The 24,791-nt window shown below is 39.1% G+C and overlaps 1 protein-coding gene across 8 annotated transcripts in view; it reads right to left on the minus strand.

Annotated features, from left to right (window-relative positions):
• ptprfa (protein tyrosine phosphatase receptor type Fa) overlaps positions 1–24,791 on the minus strand; it is a 462,130-nt gene that overhangs the window by 140,302 nt on the left and 297,037 nt on the right. For all 8 annotated transcript variants that reach the window (XM_060830552.1, XM_060830548.1, XM_060830551.1 and 5 more), the window contains exons 9-11: positions 18,232–18,365; positions 16,129–16,273; positions 10,805–11,110 (exon numbers count right to left, since the gene is read on the minus strand). In XM_060830552.1, the coding sequence (XP_060686535.1) occupies positions 10,805–11,110; positions 16,129–16,273; positions 18,232–18,365 (585 nt within the window). The remainder of the gene's footprint in view (positions 1–10,804; positions 11,111–16,128; positions 16,274–18,231; positions 18,366–24,791) is intronic.

A 24,791-nucleotide genomic window follows, 5' to 3' on the forward strand; every position in this document is an offset into this window, starting at 1 on the left:
CTTTCAGTAAGTACTAAACCACCTAATGTAAAATCAGAATAGGATTGTTGATATTCAATAACAGGATTAATCCGGAACACAGTCTTAAAGGAATAACAATACTGAATATTAGGGCGTATTAATTAATTAAATCAATTGAAAGACACAGTAGAAGTTCCAGCAAATAGAAAACTAATTTCAAATGGTAACGGAAGCATAAAAGAGAAGGAAAATAATTACACTGTAAAGTAACTGTGGATACATATACATAGTGGTGAAACCAAGAATATTAAAGTATAGGAGGCTAAGAAACCAGACACAAGACCTACAATAGAAAATCAGACAAGCAAGAATCCAGGAAAGTAGAGTTCACTAAAATCAATATTTATCATAGGTGAAGTAAAAGAAGATATTCTTGGAGAGGGTATAAAATAGCAATTAGACAAACTGACAAACCAAGAAAAAGTGGATTTGTAGAAGTGAGCTTTCTGTAGCAATTATACCAAAATTCTTTAAAGATGGACCAAAGGGTTTGTTTCCATGTTTTATGACTCTAAGTGATGGACCCATTGACAAGAGAAATTCTACAGACAGATTTCAGTAAGATATCATGGCACACTTAATTACTTCAAAATGTAGAAAGTATGGTATAAAGTTTAAAAATTAAATATATCAGACAAAAGAATGTTTATGATTGTCAAGATGTCACAAGAATCACAGTTGGGTTAACTATTGAAAAGAGTGTGAAATAAATTGGAATAAGAGTGAACAAACAGCTACCAACAAACTGAGGAAAAGCGATCAAGCAATAAGGAAGCACACAAACCAAACACAAAGACATTTAAATGAACTCACAACAGCACCAGAACGAGGTTTTTTTCCCCCCCGATAAGTTCATGCTAGCAGTCTACAGAACAAACTAGGCAGTCTCATTCCCTTACTATAACCCACTTTATGTCTTTCAAATATCTATCCTATTTAAGGACAAGCCAGGGAACTACAGACTAGTGAGCCTGACGTCGATGGTGGGCAAGTTGTTGGAGGGGATCCTGAGGGACAGGATGTACATGTATTTGGAAAGGCAAGGACTGATTAGGGATAGTCAACATGGCTTTGTGCGTGGGAAATCATGTCTCACAAATTTGATTGAGTATTTTGAGGAAGTAACAAAGAGGATTGATGAGGGCAGAGTGGTAGATGTGATCTATACGGACTTCAGTAAGGTGTTCGACAAGGTTCCCCATGGGAGACTGATTAGCAAAGTTAGACCTCACAGATTACAGGGAGAACTAGCCATTTGGATACAGAACAGGCTCAAAGGTAGGAGATAGAGGATGACTCTATTTCTTTTAAAATCAAATCATTGTCTGTCTCCATTTGGACCACCCTTGAAGGCAGTGAATTCCAGGTGGTGACTGCTTGCTGTGTAGAAGTTCTTTCTCACTTCCATACCCCTCCATCTCCTGCCCAAAATCTTAAATTTGCCTCTTATTCCTTGTATCATCAGCTAATAGGCACAGTTTTTTTTTTCTCCCTGACATCATCTTAACCACATTTACCAGTTTTTCCCTCAATTATCTTTGCTCCAAGAACAAGCCCAGCAGCTTCAATTTATCCATGTAACTGAAATCCGCGTAATCCTGAAACCACATCCGTCAATTTCCCCAGTACCCTCTCAAGCACGTTATACAAGTTCATAACTTCCCTACATTGTACTCAACACCTTCACTTATGAGGTCCAAAATTCCAAATGAATGGCTTAATATTCTCTCAATATGTCATGTATGTTCATAATTTTGTAAACATTAACCTGTAGGATTGAACAAATTTTCACTAACTAATCATTTTGAATAAGCAAGTGACAAATTACATTAAACATTTTTTAATTGTGGTAACCATTTCTGTAGGGAAGATAGCCATATGACTCAGGTGAAAAGCAAGGTATAGCACTTAGTTACTTTTGTGGCCCATGTAAATGAAAACTTAGACAAACACAAGTGAGATTGCTTTGAGGTAAAAAAGCATTTATTCAGAATACAGCTATATTTTAAAATGGTTTAGTTTTGTAAATTAAAATATGTAATAAGCCTATGAATATAATTGTGAATGTATATAGGTATTCTGCTATTTTTGAGAAGATTTGTAGCTCAGGTTGAGGTTCAGGCTGTAAGGTTGCTCGCTGAACTGGTAGGTTTGTTCTCAGACATGTTGGCACCATACTAGGTAACATCATCAGTGAGTCTCTGCTGAAGCACTGGTGTTCTGTCCTGCTTTCTATTTATGTGTTGTGGTCTGTTACGGTGGGTGATGTCATTTCTGGTTCTTTCTCTCAAAGGCTGGTAAATGGAGTCCTAAATACCGAGTAGAAAACTCATGCTACTCCATGCACGAATTCCTTAACATCATCAAAATCACGAAGATAGAAGAGGACGAAGTCACGGTCTCCTTCAATGTAACATCCTATTCACATCAATTAACATCAGCCTGGCCAAAGAAACACTCACCTCCCTAATAGATGAACCAAGGACACAAACACCAGGCAGCACCAACTCCATCAGTAAGAACAGCATCCTCAAGCTGGTAGACCTGTGCCTCACTACCCACTTCACCTTCAACAACAAGACCTCCAAACAAATCAACAGGACACCAATATCAGGATTCTTAACAGAAGCAGTTACGTAGAGACTAGAACAAACAGCTCTCCCCACAATCCAACCCAAGCTTTGGGTCAGCTATGTAGATGGCACATTAACAACGCCCTTACTGGGCAAACGTGAGGACTGCAGATGCTGGAAATCAGAGTCTTGATTAGAGTGGTGTTGGAAAAGCACAGCAGGTCAGTCAGCATCCGAGGAGCAGGAAGATCGATGTTTCAGGCAAAAGCTCTTCATCAGGTTTTCCAGCACCATTCTAATCTGAACATCCTTACTGGCACAAATTTCACCAAAGAGGAACAAAACAACAGACTCCCCTTCTTAGATGTTACAGTAGAATGAACAGTCAGTGGAGAACTGCAGACCAGTGTCTACAGGAAAGCAACACATACACTGACCAGATACTCAACTACAGCAGCAATTATCCCAACACCCACAACCAGAGCTGCATCAGGACATTATTTAAACAGGCTACAACACATTGTAGCACCCAGGAACTATGAGCAGCAGAAGAAAAATACCTATACAACATATTCAAGAACAACGGGTACCCAATAAGCAGTTCACCGATTCTTAAACAACAAGCCCAAACAAGATGCCTGGAGGCTCTAATCGCACTACCATACATCAAAGACATCCCTGAGAGGACAGCCAGACTACTCTGACCCCTTGGCATCATAGTAGCCCACAAACTTACCAACACACTGTAACAGTTACTGATGAACCTAAAAGACCCTGTTCAAAGAGCCAGCAAAATGAATGTCATATACAAAATACCCTGCAAAGACTGCAACAAGCACTACATTGGACAGGAAACTAGCCACCAGGATACATGAGCACCAACTAGCCACCAAATCACATGACCAACTATCACTAGTATCCTTATACACTGATGAAGAAGGACACCACTTCGACTGGGGCAACACATCCATCCTAGGACAGGTTAAACAAAGACTCACATGGGAATTCCTAGAGACCTGGCATTCAAACCAGAACTTCATCAATAAACACATTGATTTGGACCCCATTTACCAGTCTCTGAGGAAAAGAACAGAAAATGATATCACCCACCAAAATAGACCAAGACACATAAATAGAAAGTGGGACAGAACACCAGTGCTTCACAGGAGGCTCACTGATGATCTTACCTAGCATGGTGAAGAAATGTCTGAGACGTAACCTACCAGCTCAGCGAGCAAGCTTACAATCTGAATAAATGCAAGATAATTTAGAATTAGGTTTTGTAGTGAATTTTGTAGTCTTGTAGTTGTCTTAAGTCTTTTTAGAAGCAATAATTGAGACAGTTGGGATGATAGCTAAGCACTAAGAGGTCACATGACATTTTCTGGCAGATAAATAAATGGGCTTACTGGTGCCATTTTATCTTGGAATAGATATATGGAGTTGGTACACCATAAGCAAGAAACCAATACAAAAGGGACAATCAAACAAAATGATCAGCATGTCAAAAACTGAATCAAGCCTTAATATGAAGTGTTGCCACTAAGATGAACATTGGTTTCTTTAAAAACAATCAGGAATGATGCATTGCATACTGTTTCTCCAATCCAAGATGGTCATGAACTCTTCATATACTGGCAAGCCAATTAGTTTAGGATGTCTCTGAACATATGCAGAGTGTAGTGGTTCACAGTGGTCACAGTGGACCACAGTATGTGGTCATTTTTTATGATTCATTGGACAAGAAAAGAAGACTGAAGATAGAAGGACAACTTCAGTCAACAGAACAGAACAAGAAATCAGTGCCCAGTCATCCAGTGTTACTGGTGTTTCCAAATGGACTGACTGAGAAACCACTGCTTTTATTAAATATAATTTCTTTTCACTTCTATAATAAACTTAACAAATTCCATAAAGATTGCAAAATTGTGAAAACATAGCTATACCTGGAATGGGCCTGGTAACTAACAGGATCAATAAACCTTTAAATTGCTTCTCTCAAACTCAATCTATAATTGTAATTGACTAAAATCCTACAGTTAAAGTGTAACATAAAATCTTTCTAATCAGTAGTCCACATATCACTCTTTAAACCTGTACCATTGAATCTGTTTTGCTTCTTCCTATCTCTTTCACCAAAATGTATTACTGCACACTTGGGTGCATTACATTTCAACTGACACTTACCTGCCCATTCTGTTATCCCAACTATGTGATGCTACAATTGACTGATATTATTGTCTAGGTTTACCACAATTTCCAAGTTTGGTACTTCATCAAATTTTGAACGTTTACTCTGCATTTCAGTATCCAAGTCCTCCAACATTTCTATTGTTTTCTGGTCTTTGTGTTCAAATGTGTTGACATGAATGAATTGGTCAGAGACTTCTGGGAAATGGAGATGCACAGCAAACAAGGGGCAATACATTAGGATGGCCAGGAATTAGGGACCTGCAGATCTATGTCTGTAGTCCTCTCCCTCACAGACTGAGTCACTTACTGCACCCACTCCAACAGGGGTCATTGCACTTTTCTTCCACATTTTGTACTTTCCAGCATGATAGAATTTGACATTGAGTGCTGCTCGGTTAGTGGCTTGCAGCTGCTCCCCATACATGTCAGTAATCTCCCAAAGATCCAAATCTCCTTCATGGTAGCCCTTCCTTAAAATCCCATAGGCTTTGCACATCTCAGATCTCCCTAACCTACTTACATGAACCTGCACCTGCCCATCTTTCCCACCCAGCCCAATCACAGCCAGTGGTCATACACTGACTCTCCTTGAAGCCAGTCTGTTCCTAAACATATATGAAGCACCCACCACCACCCCCCCCATCCCATCCATGCTTTACCATATCTCCTCTCCATCCCCCTCCCCTTGCAGACACTGTTGCCCTCTTCATAGCCGTCATTCCCCATTCCCTCCAGCTCACAGCCTAGCATCCTGAAGAATAACTTGCTGAATCTCCTTCTCACAGGAGCAGCCACTGGTCTCTTTCTCCTCCATTCCCTTTTCCCTTAGTTTTTGTGGACAATGTGAATGGACTGAGCATGGCTGTCCCCTTGAACAACCTAACCGGACAGCTCCAACTTGCCAGAACACTGACTGTTGGTTGTATATCTCAACGACCACATTAGTCCGACCCACAGAATGGTTGCGATGGAGCCACAGCTCTTAACTGTGCCACAATGGACTTCAGTAAAGGCTACTTCACCAAACTTTTCAGAAAAGGCCGCTTGCTTGCTGCACATAGTGTGTCTTTGCTGAGTAAGGTGTTGTCATACAGAATAGGCATGAGACTGTTGTATCATACTGCCATTAAGCATGATGTAAGCTACCTTAACTGAGGACTGCTGACCAGTAAGGCAAGGTGCATAGTTGTATCACTGCACTAAATGGCACAGCAAGGCAAGGCATGGACAATGTGAACATGAAGATAAGCATTAACGGAGCAAGCATTCAGTCCTTAAGATGCAGCATAGTCCAATTCTTAGCTGCATGCTGCTGGGCTCACAAGGTATCCCTGCAGTAGCTTTTCAGTGCTATTTGCTGGTGTATGCTATGATGCAAGTCTGTACTACTACAGTGCCCTGCCAGTGGAACTGAAAGATGTCATGATGGTTGAGGGGTTGGCAAATGCAACGAGCCAATTTACATGGACACGAGGCTGGTGCCCTGGAACTTCCCTGAGATGTGTGGATATAGAGTCATACAGCAAGGAAATACACCCTCCGGTCCAACAGGTCCATGCTGATCATAATTCCAACCTAAGCTAGTGTCAACTTTTCTTATTTGTGTAGTTATTAAACATTGTAACTGTACCATATTCCACCACTTCCTTTGGAAGTTCATTTCACACATGAAACACTCTGTAAAAGAAAAGTCCCCCTTAATGTCTTAAAAAAAATCTTTTGCCTCTCACCTTAAAAATATGCCTTCCAGCCTTGAAATCTCCCACAACTGGGAAAAGACAGTTGTTATTCACCTTATCTATACCCCTCATGATTTTAAAAACTTCTATATGGTCGCCCCTCAACCTCCTACACTCCAGTGAAAAATGTCCCAGCCTATCCAGCTTCTCCCTATAACTCAAAAAACCTTCTATTTCCATCAATATTCTGGTAAATCTTTTCTGAACTCTCTCCAGCTTGATGATATCCTTCCTGTATCTATTAAAGAAAGCAGCAAGCAAAGTTCACCAGTTCTGATTTCTGTGTTGAGTGTTCCAGACATCTAGTTTGACTGATGCAGTTGGTAAGATAGAAAGCTGAATATTAATGAGGTGAGTTAGGCCATTAATAATCTATTTAACATGCAAAAACTGGCAGCTCACTGCTGCCTCGTGAGAAACTCGCTCTGTCACTTGTCAAAAGCATAACAAGTGAAGTGAGATGCACCTAAGTTCAAGATTAGCCACTGGACTTCTCATCCAAGTCTGCTACAAATCTCAAAATAGCCAATGTCATTCAGGGCCATATAAGATTCTGTGCTTGGTCTCCAAGCCACATGAACTGGCCTGAAGCTTCTAGATGGTGCAGGAATTACAAGTCTCAGCTGCCCATTCATCATCTGAAACAAAATTCTCTTTCTTTTGATAGATCTCGTTAGTGATTTATTCAACCTATACATTTTATAAATTTCTCCAGAACTCAAATGTCAGCTGTTCCCATCTCCTCCTTCCTCATTCAGGGCACTGCTTCTTTATGTTTTAAAATACCAGAGCTGGACCTATTGCTCACTCCCAAAATTCTAAGTTTAATACTCATTAGAAGTGTTTTTCATAGAACTAAACTCCATGCATTTGCAAAAGCCTCCTACAGCTATACTACAAAGAAACTCTGAACACCTGAACAGCCACTGCTGATAGTAATTGCCAATGACATCAATCTCATAACTTAAGTACTTTTTAGAAAGACATAACCCCTTAAAATTCCTTCAATCACCAAATTCATCATATTTAATATTCAGTGCAAACTGTCAGCTTTAAAACTGGACTTATGCCACGTGAGATGATGAATGGTAAATGACCTGCACAAATTTTAAAATTTCAGGAAAAACAAATAAACAATAGTAACATGGTGACAGAGTAAAATGAGGTGGCACTGCGAATATATATTTTCTCTAGGACCAAATAATAAGATTTAACTTAAATTTCAGTCATTTTTCTGGCCTACAGCCCATCTGTAACTTAACAGTTTGACTGATTGCATCTCGGTGAATTGATGGTTTTTCAGCTTTATGTTCCAGTGGATTCTAAGCTGAAAGTCACTTCTTGTGGATAAAAGTCAATTTCTTTACTGTTATTGGCCCAAATAATGAACATAACATAGGGACAGTTTTCGAAATCTTCTGCTACTTGCACTTTTACTGTGCTCTCAATTTTATGCTCTTCTGTCAGGAAGTTTTCAATCTAAATTGAGTTATCTTTGATTTGTTTCTGCTGAATCTCATCCTGCTGTGAGGATTCTGCTCCACTGCTGCAAAGCATCTTTGTTGCACTGCTTTCTGCATGCTTTCCATTATATCTGACTCCACCTGTTCCTCACTGCTGGTGTGCAGTTCTAATAATCAAAACCACTGTTTACCTCTGCCGACCACTGGTGTTAAGCAATAACAGACCATGGACAATGCTCAATACTTGCTTGAATCTCAAATCTTTAACAGAAATATTTTTACCAGAATACCAGTCACCCTCACTTCAAACAATTCCTGGATTCACTGATCCTAGGCATCAGTGCTCCAAGTCAATTCTATCCAAAAATTATCTTGGTTATACCAAAGGATCCTGAATTTAACTTCTTGCCTTGTCCCTACTCTCTATTTACAACCAGACATATCTAGTTTAATCTTTTCCAGGATTAAATGTGTATATTGGTTGGTTTAATTTCCATGGTTGGAAACTTCTCAAATCAATAGTTTGGGGCAAAATAACGAGTTTTGATTGATGATACCTTCCTGCTTTCTAATGTTTCTTCATCCAGTTACACTTTTTACTAAATTTGTCTTCCAAACTAGCTGAGTAGCATCTTTTGCTGTTTGCATGCATTCTTGCATTACGGTGATTTCTACCTATATCTCAAATCACCCTTAACCTCCTTCCCTTGATTTCATAGACTCCCTATCTTCCCATGTATTCTCCGTTCATGTGAAATGGTCTACTCATTTTCTAATCACAAACGTGGTCATTATTCTTCATTTCCATATATTCTCCACCAATCAACTCCTCATTTAATCCACTTCCCCAGAAATAAATCTCCGTAAAGTTGTTTACAATGGCATTTGAAACTTCAAGTCTTTCATCAGAGATTAGGGCTTAGAAACAGGAAAAACCATTCAGCTTTTCAACATTCAATAAGATTGTGACTGATCTGGTTGCAGTCTCAATTCCATCTTCTTGTCTTTGGTCTTCTATTGATCATAAAACTTCTACAGTTACCAAAGTGCTCAATTCATTTCCATTTTTTGTCTTTGCTGTCTTACTTTCTCCCATTCTGGTCATTCCCCATGGTATGATCTCAATCTTTGCTAATTGATGTCCATGGGAGATAGATATCAATACTTCAGGCACATGACTGACTTATTCATTCTTCAAACACCACTGGGCTTGCTCTCTTTTGTAAAAGCTGTTCGCTATTCCAGCATTTTCCTTCTTTTCACCACTATCGATGACTTCATAAAATCCCATTCCACCATCACCAACAAGAAGAATGGAGAACTTGCTGACATTTTTCTCAATAAAATTCTGGCCAATATGCAATATCAGAAGGATGAAGGGTTTCAATTTGATTACTCTGGAGAACAGAAAGCTAAGAGATCTTAATATTCAGGTATTCAAGATAATTGAGATTGATAAAATGAACACTGATAATGTAATAATGACAAACTTTAGAACGCAGGGCCATGTTCAAAGTTTAAGAAAGAAATGGTGCAGACATGTTTAGTTGCTTGGCGTAAAAGGTGATGATCATTTGGAATGTACTCGATAAGGAGGTGGACATTGTGAGAAAAGAAGAAAGAATTAAATAGTTATTGTTGCTGAATAAGGTGTATACGTTTTCAGGAAGAGATAGAGTGCAGCGACTTTTCAGCTGAATGTTCCATAATACTCCATAAGGCACAAATATGATGAAATACTCTTCAATTGCCTGGACTGGTACAACTCCAACAACAGTCAAGAAGCTTTTCATCACAGGACAAAGTAGCCAGCTTATTTGGCACTCCATCCACTACCTTCACTTTCATACACTGCAGCAACGACACAGCAGTGTGTACAATATGCACTGCAACAACTCTCCAAACTTCCAAACCTCCTAGCTCTAGAGCAGCAAGCATGACAGCACCACCACTTGCAACCATTGTTGACTTAGAGTTATATCATCATTCTTTCACTATTCCTAGACCGAAAACCTCAAATTCCCTTCCCAATGGCACTGTATCCAAAGACTACAGGGATTCAAAAAGGCATTCCACCATCTCCTTCATTGAATGCTGATCTAGCCAGCCACATACACATCCAATCAAAGTAGGCAATGGTAAATATACACTCAAGAGCTTTGTATATCAACATTTTCAGAATAATTGTGAATGAACAATAGATGTTGTTTCATATTCAAGTATGCCAACTTCAATAGATCAAATACCAAGAAATAAGTTAGGGACAAAAATTTCTGGTTCAGCTGTTCACATCGTCATTTTCAACTGAAAATGAATCAGCAACAGATGATGGAAATATTGATTTCTATATGATGCTACTGGTGAAATCGTCTTTCTAATTTTCTAGGTGAGATTAATTCATACGATATAAATATAATCATAAACATATCTATGAAAATACAAGGGAATATATTCCATATTCAATTAGAAACATAACTTTTTAATATCTATGAAAGGAACTGTGGTACCCCTTTGCTAAATAGACTGGTCACTAATTGTCCAGAATTTTTAAAAATCAAATCAAACATTTGTTGTGAACTGCAGGTACTCTTATGTATTTTGTTGCATGAAAAATATGGGAGAACAAACTGATCATATTATTATGTACCAAATTAACTTTTCTGTAACAAATTTTATTTGTGTTATAATTTACAGTGAAATAACGTATGAAATCATAGCAGCCTTCAAATGTTTTATAAAATGTCTGTCTTCGAGAATATGGTGAAAGGGGTATCACAACACGAAACTACTTTAATTTGATTTCCAAATAACCTACCATCCTCATCCGTGCGGACACTCACAGGTGTGCTCTTCGGACCTGGCCCAACGTTGGTGTGAGCTCTTACCCACACCTGATATTCAGTCCACTTCTCCAGGTCCTCGATAACTGAGCTGGTTGCATCCGCTGCAAGGTTGTCCAAAACATGCTTTCCGCTGTCCTCACTATCCACTGCTTGATATATAATGGAGTATTTGGTAATGACGCCATTACGACTGTTTGCTGGTGGCGGATACCAACTTACCCGAATGCTGGTGGAGCTGATGGAAAATCCATGGACATCCTGAGGTGGGGCGGAGGGGGCTAGTGGATAAATGAAGGGGTATGAAGGGTAATGAATGAAATAAGATGGCAAAAGACTAACCAGAAAATATGTACAAGAACAAAATGTGCATGCTGACAGCAAAAAGAAATTCAAAATTTAAACTTCAGTTTTTAACATTTAATCTTACTAAATGTTAACATTTGGTCATGCAGAAATACAGTAAAATAATATTATGGTAGGATAAATAAAATAGAAATTAAATGTTGAAATTCATGCAAAGTACCTACCTTAAATAGTACAGAATACTTCATTGATTATTCTGCACTTTATTTACAGCAAAAGTGGCATGATTCAGTGCTTATAGTATGAACAATTTGTGTTGCCTGTACATATATATTACAATCCATCCATTCTTGAACATGGGATAATATTCTTTAATCGGTCCATACAGATTATGTCTTCCAAAGGTTAAGCCTAAGTGTAAACTTAATCCTGTCCTTATCTGACTGCAGCAGAGCACCAATTTTGTTGTATTTCATTGAAATTGTATATACTACTAGAATGCTTTTAATACTGTCTGTGTCAGTAATTGGGATGGGCCTGTGGACCAAGAAGTTAATCAGCTCTCCACATGCATGATTACTATACCACCAAATCTGGGTTGCCAACATTTCAGTATGTACCATTCACCATCATAAAGTAATATTTCAGGATAATACACTGTAATGAATTTATCCTCAAGCACATGTGTAGATTCTTAATTATCATGAGGTAGCTGGCCCCCAAATTGGAAATGCCAGTTTTTCACTGATTATGGCTAGATATTGAAGTATAATTTATAACTAAGCTTTAGGTGCCAGCAATCCATCACTGCTTCACTGCTTTCCATTGTCCCAGCAGGGATACTAATTTGATCTTTAAATTAAGAAACTTGGCTTAAGAAGTTAAGGCCTTTAGCAGAAGTTTTTGAAAAGATTGTGAAATGAGAGAAACTATATAAAGAATATTTGCTTAGATGGTGTAAAGTTAACTTTGCATAGCCTACAGATCTGTAGGAGGAATGACAGTCTGAATGTGGCAAGACCTTGCATTTTTTTGTGAAAACTAATAATAGATAATAGATAATAGTTTTAATTTCATCATTGCAAGGTTGCAATGCAAGATGCACAGAATATATTTGAAGGCATAAAGGATAAGACAAAAGTGTTCAAAGAGATAAGTGGCAAATAGATAATGGAAATCTAACAGAAAAAGAATGTAAGCTCAATGGATAAATCACAGATTTCATAAGGTTGGTTTTGATTCTCGGCTTTTGTGGACCTATGGAGCCAGTAATACAAGTGCTTCCTGTTAGGTATAATTTTTGTCCTGGATTATCTATGGTGAGTAAGCTCAGTGTTCAAGTCTTGGATAAATGCAACCTTTGTAGGTATTGATAGCTCATAAAAAGTAAACTTGAACATTTGAAAGTCTCTTCAGAAATAAATGGGAGTTAAGATGTTTCATGGAGATCATAAGATGTCAATAAAGACATCTGAAAGATAATGGATAGAGTCTGAAGTAAAATACTAGGTGGGTCAACTTGTGAAAAGCTCGTAGGAATGCAAAAGAGAACAAAATAAGTTGATTCTAATAATTTCAATGCAAGAAGAATGCAGGTTCTGGTTACTGGGGTTACTGATGACTAGTTGAAGAGGGTATTAAGGTACAGAGAAAATACAACAGTAGAAATGACATGTCAGAGAATCAACCCTTAAAATCCATAAACAGTATATTAATAAAAACGATAGAGGAAAAGAACATGTAAATACATCTCAACTCCAAAAATCATTAGGCGCCTCAAATCCAAATTTATAATAGAAAATGGCATCGTAAATTTATCATTCTGATGAAGCAATCTGTGCACAGGATTGCTGTAATTCTCTCCAACTGCCTTTTGAGCCATGTTTAAGTTTTCTCCCCTCTTCTGAGATACTTACATGTCCAAATTAAGGGTTAATGAAATAAAAATAAATTAGATGAGTCCTCCTGCCATATGTCTGTATTGAGAACAAGTAAAACTGGAGACAAAGGAGAGGGAACAAGGGTAAGAGCTGGAGGCAGTGAAAAAGTGTGTGTAGGGTTTGAATGAACCCAGAAATGATAATGAAGTAGGAGACTCTGTCCTGTGAAGGTAGCAATGGAAGAGTATTGAAATTTATGACGCAGTGCATTGCGCTGGCCAATTCCTGGTATGACCAGGTGGACAATTAAGTTTAAGTATCTATGGGGTGAAACATGTGCTGTGAGTGTGTTATTCATTAAAGTTTTGGCATCCAAAAGGAAGAAGGCTAGAAAGCTGGATTTACAAAATAATGTTTTTTAGGCAACAAGAAACTCCACAGGAATAAATCTGAGTTGCTTTTACCCCAGACTCAACACCACCACTCTAGTTAAAAGGATTCAGATCCCACCAACAGAGCTAGTGGAATTTAAACTCCATGTATAATTCTGGAATTAGTCGCTCAATGGTGGTGATCATGAAACCATAGTCAGCTGTATAAAAATTCAGCTGGTTCACTAAGGTCCTTCAGGGTAGAAAGTCTGCCATCCTTACCTGGCTGGGACTACACATGAACTGCAGCAATGTGGCTAATTTTAACTGCGCTCTGAAATGGCCCAAATAGCCACTCAATTCAAGGGTCATTTGCAATGGGTTATAATTGCTGGTGTTGCCAGCGATGCCCATATGCATGGAAAAATTAAAGAAAAACACTCACTACTGGAAATAACATTCCCCTCTACTGGGAATAAAATGACCTGTGTACAGGTTGGGTTGGCCGCTGGCTGTTTGATAATGCACTGACCTGAAACCAGTTAGCTGTAGTGGGTTTGCAGCTCAATGATTGTATAAAGTAAGATCTAATTCTTAAAATAGACCGCTTGCTTTCCTGCCCAGCTGACTTGCTATTTTCTTCAACTAATTATGAATGTTTTCATCCATGATGCACCACAACTACTACAAGATACTATTTAACAATTAAATTGCAAATTTAATCTTCAGAAAAATACCCAACTAATAGAATGACTTGCCACTGGTAACTGGAGAAGCGGAATACTACAAAGTCCGTATACATAAGCAATGACAGAAGAAAACCCAATGGCTAACACGGCATTCCCTATGTGTAATGTTAGTGGAACATTGTCCCAGTTGTTGCTTATTGGATTACTTTTTAGTTTAAAAAAAGGTATAAACAACTACTTATTCTTGAAAGTTACAAAATCAGGTTTTGATCACAACTGAAGATATAACTTTTCAAACTGACTGACCAGTGATCAATGAGTTATAACTAATGGTAACTAAACTTGTAACGTCTGAAATACTAGGATAACAATTGTTGACCAACATTCTTAACAATAATTCAACTAAAATATCTCCTCGAAACAAGTAGGAATACTGAAGACAGGGCTGGGTATAAATTGAGAAATATGCCTGAGGATAAAGTGATCAGAAAAGATAGCAGTGGAAAGAAAGGAGGAGTTATAAACTCCAAACAATCCAGGCCATCTGTCCAGTTTTCCCTCTACGATAATCTCTTTACTCCAACAGCCAGTTGAATGAACCTTTTCTGAACCTTCTGATGCAATTAATATGAGCATATGTTACCTAGGAATTGTTTTGCTTGAATTTTGCCTAATTTTACAACATTCTTACAGAGCAGAGGGAAGCCACTTGGTCTGTTATGTCCATGCCATTCTCTGGAAGAACAATTTAGCTTGTCACATTCCTCAAACTCCTTCTTGCTGGCCTATATATTGTCAGATGCCAGAGATTGATAGACGTGAACGCACAGGTGCTAATGGTGTGGGAGTGTTGAACTGGGGTGATTACAATCATTTTGTAAAATTAAATTCCCATGAAAGCTACTTCTCACTAATGCTGCTCATCTCCCAAGCAATCAATCACATGAAAGGTCTAGGAGAAGCAGTGAGTGAGAGTATATAATAAATCTATAGATTATAATAGGTAGATTTGGGCTATTCGATATCATTGCAACCTGCATTCTCAAACCCAGAACTCGTGCTTGAAGGGAGCTTGAAGGAATTGTGAGCACAGTGGAGAGAATTGACAAAGGAGAAAGTGCAATCACAGATGCTGGAGATCATAGTGTGGTGCTGAAATCCACAGGAGGTCAGGCAGCATCCAAGGAGCAGGAGAGTCAACATTTCAGGCATAAGCCTTTCATCAGGAATTTTGACGGGTTTATGCCCGAGACATCAACTCTCCTGCTCCTTGGATGCTGCCTGACCTGCTGTGCTTTTTCAGTGAGAATTGACAAAAAGGTGAATTGGGGAGGGACAGTGGCTGAAAGTCAGATGGCCTGGTACAGAAAAAGGTCTGAAATATGAGGTCAGGGAGGGAGGGAGGCTACAAAAGGAGGATACAAGATGGAGAGAGGCTTTAAGTTAGAAACTTAAGAATGGGTAAGGGCGCAGGATTAGAGAGCAAGGGACGTCTCTTTAAGATGATGCTAATTGGTCACATTCAATATTATGCTAAAATTATTCCTGCTGCGTTGAACTAGATTACATGCCCCATTAACTTATCGCAGTTAAAAACAACAGTAAACAGAGCAACATTAGACAGGGACTTACTGCCTCTGGAAAGCAATACCTAAATAACAAATTGAAAGGATGTGTACATCAAAAGACAATAAAAATAGCTGGCTTGGAATATATTACATTTATTAAAGAATATTAGGTTTCAAATGCACTTTAAGAAGTCATTAAAATGTATTCACTATACCACAGCATTGTAAATGTATCAAGCATTTATTTTTCTATTTTTGATGCAATATTTAATTGGATTCTTTCATTCAAATTTTCACTTAATTATTAGGATTAAATTGATAGAAATTGAAGACTTATACAACAATCGCTTAGAGATGCAGGAATGAACGTTTGCTAAAGAAACAAATTGAGCAGCATTGTCAAATGCCAGTGGCTTACCAGTCATGTCACTGTGTTTCCTAAACTTGAAATTGGCACAAACCATGATAAAGACTCAAAAACTTACTTGATTGCATGGTTTTTGCAGAAATTCTTTGTGTGTATGCTCCTAAACCATGATCTGATCGTGCTGCCAAACGAAAGTAGTACATTTTGTCTGGCTTCAAGCCTTCCACAGTGTATGAAGATTTAGGGTCAAACATCACTTGTTCCTGTAAATAATACAATGAAAACAGAATGAATTTTAAAAACATTAATTGATCTATTGCTCCTAGTTAGGATTTTCTTTGATCCCTATGTTCTTCATACCAAAATACAATTAGAGAAATAGTCTAACAAATTCATACAGCTAATTAGTGTGATGAGTGGATTAGTAAAAGTCTGATTATACTTTTGAAAAACAAGTTCTATAGTTGGCTAGTATAAATTACATGACATTTAATTTAGTTTTTTAAATCTAGGAAAAGCAGATTGTAAGTGCTAAATCTAATGGGAATAAAAGTTTGTATGTAAGTTCTCCTTTAAATGATTACTGACCTAGTGTTAGGCTTAACCTCCCATTTCATGGGTTCATCCATGAGCTATTAATCACTGTGGTGGAAAACTGTCAAATATTTTCTCGAAATTTAAGAAAACGCCAATTGCATTTGCTTTGTTTAGCACACTATTAACATCTTTTAAAAAATTCCAGTTGACCACTCCTTACTCAATTTTGTGTAGAAAGAGATGTTTCAACTCTTAACATAATAAATAATTTAATCATACAAAGGTCTTCCTACATGTGGTTAAATATCTTAATCCTCATGCTAAACTTCATATCATTGAACGTTTTGAATGTAACATAATAAGTTTCACTATTATGCAATCTTAGTTAATTTCTTAAATGTGTGAACTTGCAAAGCTTTTATTTAAAACTACATTGAATTCCTGATCTATTTTCTTTAAGATGTCTATCAAGTTCAAACCCAAATCCCTGCTGAATTAGATTGTATGGCATTATTGGAGATGACAGAATATTTTCTTTACCGTTACTGGATGAGAAAGACAAAAAAAAATTGTTAAGATTACAGTGTTTCAAATTCCCAGTTCAAACATCCATAATGTTCGTACGGGCCAAGGTTGAGCTCTGTTGTGACTGTTCCTAAACTTAACAGGCAAAGATTCACTGCTTAAGTTCACAAATGAAAATGCGCCACTTGCAAGAGTCATTGACAAAAAAACTGCAGATGCTGGAATCCAAAATAGACAAGCAAGACGCTGGAAGAATACAGCAAGCCAGACAGCATTAGGAGGTGGAAAATTCAACATTTTAGGTATAATCCTTCTTCAGGAATGGAGGTGGGGATAGGGAGAGCTGCAGATAAAGCCGGGGCCGGGGGGGTGGGAGGCGGAGGAGAGGTGGAATGGTGAGGTAGTGATAGGTGAATGCAGGCGGTCAGTATGACCTGGTTGGTCGATGGGAGGATTCCATCCAGTTGGCAGCTGGTAGGAGGAGTCAATAGGAGGAACGGAATGGAGGAGTCGGGACTAGAAAGGGAATTGGGGGATGGATGGCAATGTTATTTGAAATTGGAGAACTCCCTTTCCAGCCCCGCTTCCATTCCTCCTAACGAGCCATCTGTCCAGCATCCAACCGGATTCATTCCTCTCATGGATCAACCAGGTCATTCTCACCACCTGTATTCACCTATGACTATCTCACCGTTCTGTCCCTTTCCCCACTCATTACACTCCCTACTACCCCTTTATCTGCAGCTCCCCCTCCCCCACTTTCATTCCTGAAGAAGCATTATACCTGAAACGTCAACTTCTCCATGTCCTCATGCTGCCTGACTTGCTATGTTATTCCAGCCTCTTGCTTGTTGACTTGGAAGAGTCATTGCCAGTTTACAAGCTTCTATAAATATTACAGATCAGCTATGTTGCTGCAAGAAGGAGCAAGAAAGGGTAAAGAACCCAGTATTTTCTGTAATTTAAGAAATGAGCATAAAAATGGATACAGTATGGAATCTTGATGCCTTTTTTCACTGGACTTTCGTTTCTAAATTTTTTAAAAAATGCATGGAGTATTAAACCACAGAATACATTTTTATTTCTGTCACTTGTTAAGTCAGGAAGAGTCATGTACAGTTTCTGATTCATTCCACCATGAGTTTGGACTCCAACATACCTCTTTTCCATCAATGCCCTCAGAGTATATTAGTTCATATTTGATAATTTTCTCTTGTTGACGTAACACCCAAGAGAGTGCAATGCTAGTATCAGACTCTGCTTCAGCTTGGAATTCGGTTGGTTGAGCTGGAACTGGGAGAGAATCCAGAGCAAACAATTGTTATGCTGCAGGAAACAATCTAATAATTCAAATCTATTTAATATAAACTTTACTCGGCTCTTCTCAGATAATTTTCCAGGTAGCAATTCTGAAGTAGAATGTTGGAACTGTGTTGCTCTATAGAATAAATTTCAATGATGCGATATTTCATCCAAACATTTCATAAGAGCCTTTGCTGGATTCCATGAGAAATGTGCCTTCTATGGATTGACAATGAAATTTCTATCCCTGGAATATTTCTGATAAAAAGATGCCAAACTGTCAGAGACAGATATGTAGGCAAATCTCAGAACTATAAAAATAATAGGGTAATCATAGTAGAGGATTTCAACTTCTTCAATATGAATTGGGATGAACAAAAGTGTGAAAGGCTTAGAGGGGGTGGAGTTTTTAAAATGTATCCAGGACAGCTTTTTATGCCAGCATGTCGAAAGGCTTACAACAGAGGGGTGAAGCTGGACCTAATTGTAGAGTAACAAAGCCAGGCAAATAATAGATGCATCTGTGGGGGGGGGGGGGCATTTTGATGTTCAGTTCGTTCTGCTATAACGTGTGTTTCTTCAGACTAATTGACTTTAACGCGATTGAAAAATTTAGACCATTATTTGTACAACGCAAACTTTCCTTACCTGTATTGGCTATAACATGATTCCAGACCCATTAGTTTAAATGGTATGGCTATTGCATGATTTTCTTTTGACACCAAGATCTTACAAGAAAGGAACTATCACATTATATCAAAACCGACTGTAGTGACCATAAGATGGACACGAGAAAAAAGTTCTGAATTGGGGGTGAAGGCCAATTTTAAAAATAAAAAGACAGGATCTGACCAAAGTGGACTAGGAGTAGCTACTCACAAGAAAATCCATATCAGAAAATCCAAATCCATATCATTCAAAGGGCTAATAGTGACAGTGTAAGGCCAACATGTTTCCATAAAGTTGAAGGATGGGATCAATAAGTCCAGATAATACAAAGATAAAAAATATAATTTATGTTGATGGATCAAAACAACGGATGCAAGAAAGGAGTGCAGAAAGTGCACAGGGTTACGTAGAAAAGAAATTTGGAGAGTGAATAGGGGACATAAACAAACACTGGTGAGAAACATTGAAGAAAATCAAAAGGTATTTTATAAGTATATTACAGGAAAAGAATAACCATGGAAAGAGTAAGGTCCATTAAGGATCAAAGTTATAAACTGTATGTGGAGCCAGAAGACAAAGCTGAGGTTTCAGAAAGATTGTGACAAAGTCCTACATAAGAGATTAATATGTAAAATTAAAGCACACGGGATTAGGGATAATGTATTGAGCTTGACAGAAAACTGGTTTAACAGACAAGAAACAAAGAGTAGGAATAAACAGATCTTTTTCTACATGACAGGCAGTGACTAGTGGGATACTGCACAGTTTGGTTTGAAGGCCTCAGCCATTTACAATATAAGTTAATGATTTAGATGAAGGAACCAAATATCCCAAAATGTGCGGGTATGTGAGAATAATGCAGCAATGTTGCACTTTGTTTTGGACAGGCTAAGTGAGAGGGCAAATGTATGGCAGATGCAGCCAACTCCTCCATCTATAGACTACCCTTTCATCCATTTATTCACTTTGCCTTTCACTCATTTGTTAAAATGATCTTGCCTTTAAAACTTACTGAATATGGCTGCTACTGCTGTAGAAAGGGACATATCCATATTGGTGATTCAAAAAAAAATTGTAGGCAGTATAACTGGCATTTCAGCTGATTGATGGATAGTCCATACACAATTTATTTCAATTCTTATAATAAACACTAAGAAGGTTCCAGGTGACAGAGTGAAAAACCTGAAAAGCGAAACTGGAAAATCTCTAAGAATCCTGATATGTTTTAAATTTGGTGAAAGAATTACAGATGATGCGATAATTCTTTATTTTGGCATGGAGTTGGAAGAATATAAACACAAAATCTCACTCTGTTGCTATCTCGTGACTATTTTCAGTTAACATTATTTTTGGTTCCATTCAGTTGACTGGATGGTTAGTTTGTGCTGAAGAATAATGCCAACAGCACTGAATCAATTCCTATACCAGCTGTGGTCACATGAAACCCCACCTTCTCAACCTTGCCCTTCACCTGCTGATCCTCAGGCTAAGCTCACCACCACTTGTTTACACCTCTAGAAAGAACAGCCACTGGTCTCTAGGAGTATGGTGTCTTCCACTTTCACTGGAAAGTTCACGTTTCGGTGTTGACTGAGGGAAGGATTAGGCTCATCTGTGATATCATCATTGTGCTTCAGTCTGCTAATATTTGCTATCTAGGTGGAGTCACTGGTTAACTAAGCTCAGACATGGAGGAGAGTCCCTTGGGTGATCCTATATCAGTGTGAAGAAAAACAAAATAGAACATGAAAATCGGGGAGAATATTCTTCAGAGAATAGTTTCTCATTTGTGTGTTCTATTGCTCCATCGGTCCTAAACTAACAATGGGGTAACTGTTATGCACAGGCAAAGAATATTTTCTGTTGACAATAACAATTGTGAACATACTGCTGAATGAAAGAAACATTTTGTCGAAGCTTTTCATCTTACACTTATCAAAATAATTTGGGCTATTAAAATTCAACAGGTGAGAACACTCACATTGTATGAAAGGACAGTGCTGATTGGTTGGTAAGTGGTGCCATGGAGAGTGCAACAATGAATGATGATCAAGAGTTAACTGCCAAGCTGATTGATCCCTGAGTTGCGACAGGTACAGTGTGTGTACATGTTCTTTCTGGCTGCAAAGAACAGGGCTCAATGTATGCGGTTTCCAATGTGTGTAACTGCACCACACTGCAAGTCCAACTAACAATTCGAAATTGGCTGTCAGTGTAATTCTTCTGACAATTACGATTATTCAGAAAATTTCAGATTTACGCCGAATGCTAGACACTGCAGCCTAATTTGCAAGCATGGGCTGTTTGGGTACTGTGATCTTGCATACAGGTTGTTCTGTTATAACGTGCATTTCATCATCGCAAATTCGCTGTAACATGATTGACAAACTGGGGACATCGTTTCTATAGTGCAAACTTTTAAAACGTGTGTTGGCTGGAAAGCGATTACAGCATCACTAAGCACTATTTCTAAAGTGCAATTTTTCTATAAAACGGGGTTGCACAAGAACACAATAATCATGTTATAGGAAGGACTGACTGTACTTGGTACCATAAAGGCACTTAAATTCATATGCCATATTAATTAAGTATATGATAGCGAAGGCATCATCTTGGCTTAACACCAGCACTCTGTTAGTGACAAACACCACTACTGTAGTAGTAGTAGATTGTAGTAAAGAACCCCATAGTCAGCTTCTCAGCTCAAATATCAAAAAATAGGTGCTCATTTGACTATTTCATTTCAAACTTGAATTTGAGTGATGGATAGAGTCATTAAGACATGGAAGAAATTTTGTATATGCAACTACAGATTAAAATATATCAAATTTAACAGTCATAGAGGTTTTACAGCATGGAAAAAGATACTTTGGCCCACCATGTCCTTTCTGGTCATCAAGCACTTATCTACTCAAATCCTATTTCCCAGCATTAGGCCTGCAGTGCATAAAATCCTAACTAACTCTATCTCCTCATATGCTAGTCCTGCTATCCTAGGTATCAACTTGGTAAACCTTCACTGCACTTCCTCTATAGCAAGAACGTCCTTCCTCAGGTAAGGAGACCAGGAGTGCACACAATATTTCAGGTGTGGCTTCGCCAATACCCTGTCTAACTATAGCAAGACATCTTTGTTCATGTACTCAAATCCTCTTGCAGGCAAGGCAACATATAGTTTGCCTTCTTTACTGCCAGTTGGACTGCGCACTTACTTTCAGCAACTGATGTACGAGGACACCCAGGTCTCATAGAACATTACAGCGCAGTACAGGCCCTTCGGCCTTCGATGTTGCGCCGACCTGTCATACCAATCTGAAGCCCATCTAACTTACACTACTCCATGTACGTTCATATGCTTGTCCAATGATGACTTAAATGTACTTAAAGTTGGTAAATCTACTACTGTTGCAGGCAAAGCATTCCATACCCTTACTCTGAGTGAAGAAACTACCTCTGACATCTGTCTTTTATTGATCATCCCTCAATTTAAAGCTATGCCCCTTGTGCTCGCCGTCACCATTCTTGGAAAAGGCTCTCCCTGTCCACCCTGTCTCACCCTCTGATTATCTTATATGTCTCTACTAAGTCACCTCTCAACCTTCTTCTCTCCAACGAAGACAGTCTCAAGTCCCTCAGCCTTTCCTCGGAAGACCTTCCCTCCATACTAGGCAACATCTCGTAAATCTCCTCTGCACCCTTTCCAAAGCTTCCACATCCTTTTTATAATACGGTGACCAGAACTGTACACAATACTCCAACTGCGGCCGCACCAGAGTTTTCTACAGCTGTAGCATAACCTCATGGTTCCGGAACTCAATCCCTCTATTAATAAAAGCTAAAACACTGTATGCCTTCTTAACAACCCTGTCAACCTGGGTGGCAACTTTCAAGCATCTGTGTACCTGGACGCCGAGATCTCTCTGCTCATGTAAACTACCAAGAATCTTACTATTAGCCCAGTACTTTGCATTCCGGTTATTCCGACCAAAGTGAATCACCTCACACTTGTCCGCATTAAACTCCATTTGCCACCTCTCAGCCCAGCTCTGCAGCTTATCTATGTCTCTCTGTAACCTACAACATCCTTCGTCACTATCCACAACTCCACCGACCTTAGTGTCGTCTGCAAATTTCCTAACCCATCCTTCTACACCCTCATCCAGGTCGTTTGTAAAAATGACCAACAGCAGTGGACCCAACACCGACCCTTGTGGTACACCACTGGTAACTGGACTCCAGGATGAACATTTCCCATCAACCACCACCCTCTGACTCCACACACAACTTCCCACTACTATCCTTGATTGGCCCTAATCTTACTCTTGTCATTCTTTTATTCCTTAAATACCTATAGAAAGCCTTAGGGTTTACCCTGATCCTATCCACCAACAACTTCTCATGTCTCCTCCTGGCTCTTCTGAGTCTCTCTTTAGGTCTTTCCTGGCTACCTTGTAACCCTCAAGCGCCCTAACTGAGCCTTCACATCTCATCCTAACATAAGCCTTCTTCTTCCTCTTGACCAGAGATTACACTTCCTTCGTAAACCATGGTTCCCGCGCTCTACAGCTTCCTCCCTGTCTGACAGATTCATACTTATCTAGGACACACAAGAGGTTTTCCTTGAATAAGCTCCACATTTCTAATGTGCACATCCCCTGCAGTTTCCTTCCCCATCCTATGCTTTCTAAATCTTGCCTAATCGCATCGTAATTGTCTTTCCCCCAGTGGTATACACCTATCCCTTTCTATCACTAAAGTAAACATCACAGAATTGTGATCGCTATCACCAAAGTGTTCACCTACTTCCAAGTCTAACACCTGGCAGGGCTCATTACCCAGTATCAAGTTTAATGTGGCTTCATCCCTTGTTGGCCTGTCTACATACTGTGTCAGGAAGCCTTCCTGCACACACTGGACAAAAACTGACCCATCTATACCGGTGGCACAGTGGTTAGCACTGCTGCCTCACAGCGCCTGTAGACCCGGGTTCAATTCCCGACTCAGGCGACTGACTGTGTGGAGTTTGCACGTTCTCCCTGTGTCTGCGTGGGTTTCCTCCGGGTGCTCCGGTTTCCTCCCACAGTCACAAAGATGTGCGGGTCAGGTGAATTGGTCAAGCTAAATTTGCCCGTAGTGTTAGGTAAGGGGTAAATGTAGGGGTATGGGTGGGTTGCGCTTCGGCGGGTCGGTGTGGGCTTGTTGGGCCGAAGGGCCTGTTTCCACACTGTAAGTCTAATCTAAATCTAATCTATAGTGTTTCCAGTCAATATTTAGAAAGTTGAAGTCCGCCATGACAACTACCCTGTCTCTCTCACTCCTATTGAGAATCATCTTTGCTTTCCTTTCCTCTACATCTCTGGAACTATTCGGAGGCCTATAGATAACTCCCAAAAGGGTGACCTCTCCTTTCCTGTTTCTAACCTCAGCCCATACTATCTCAGTCGACAAGTCCCCAAACATCCTTTCTGCAACTGTAATTCTGTCCTTGACCAACAATGCCACACCTCCCCCTCTTTTACCATCTTCTCTGTTCTCACTGAAACATCTAAATCCTGGTACCTGCAACAATCATTCCTGTCCCTGCTGTAACTATGTCTCCGAAATGGCATAACATCGAAGACCCAGATACCAACCCATGCTGCAAGTTCACCCACCTTACTCCAGATGCTCCTGGCGTTGAAGTAGACACACTTCAAACCAACTTCTTGCTTACCGGTTCCATCTTGCGTCCCTGAAACTTGATTTCAG

The sequence above is a fragment of the Hemiscyllium ocellatum genome, chromosome 9 (genome assembly GCF_020745735.1).
Source record: "Hemiscyllium ocellatum isolate sHemOce1 chromosome 9, sHemOce1.pat.X.cur, whole genome shotgun sequence".
NCBI lineage: Eukaryota > Metazoa > Chordata > Chondrichthyes > Orectolobiformes > Hemiscylliidae > Hemiscyllium > Hemiscyllium ocellatum.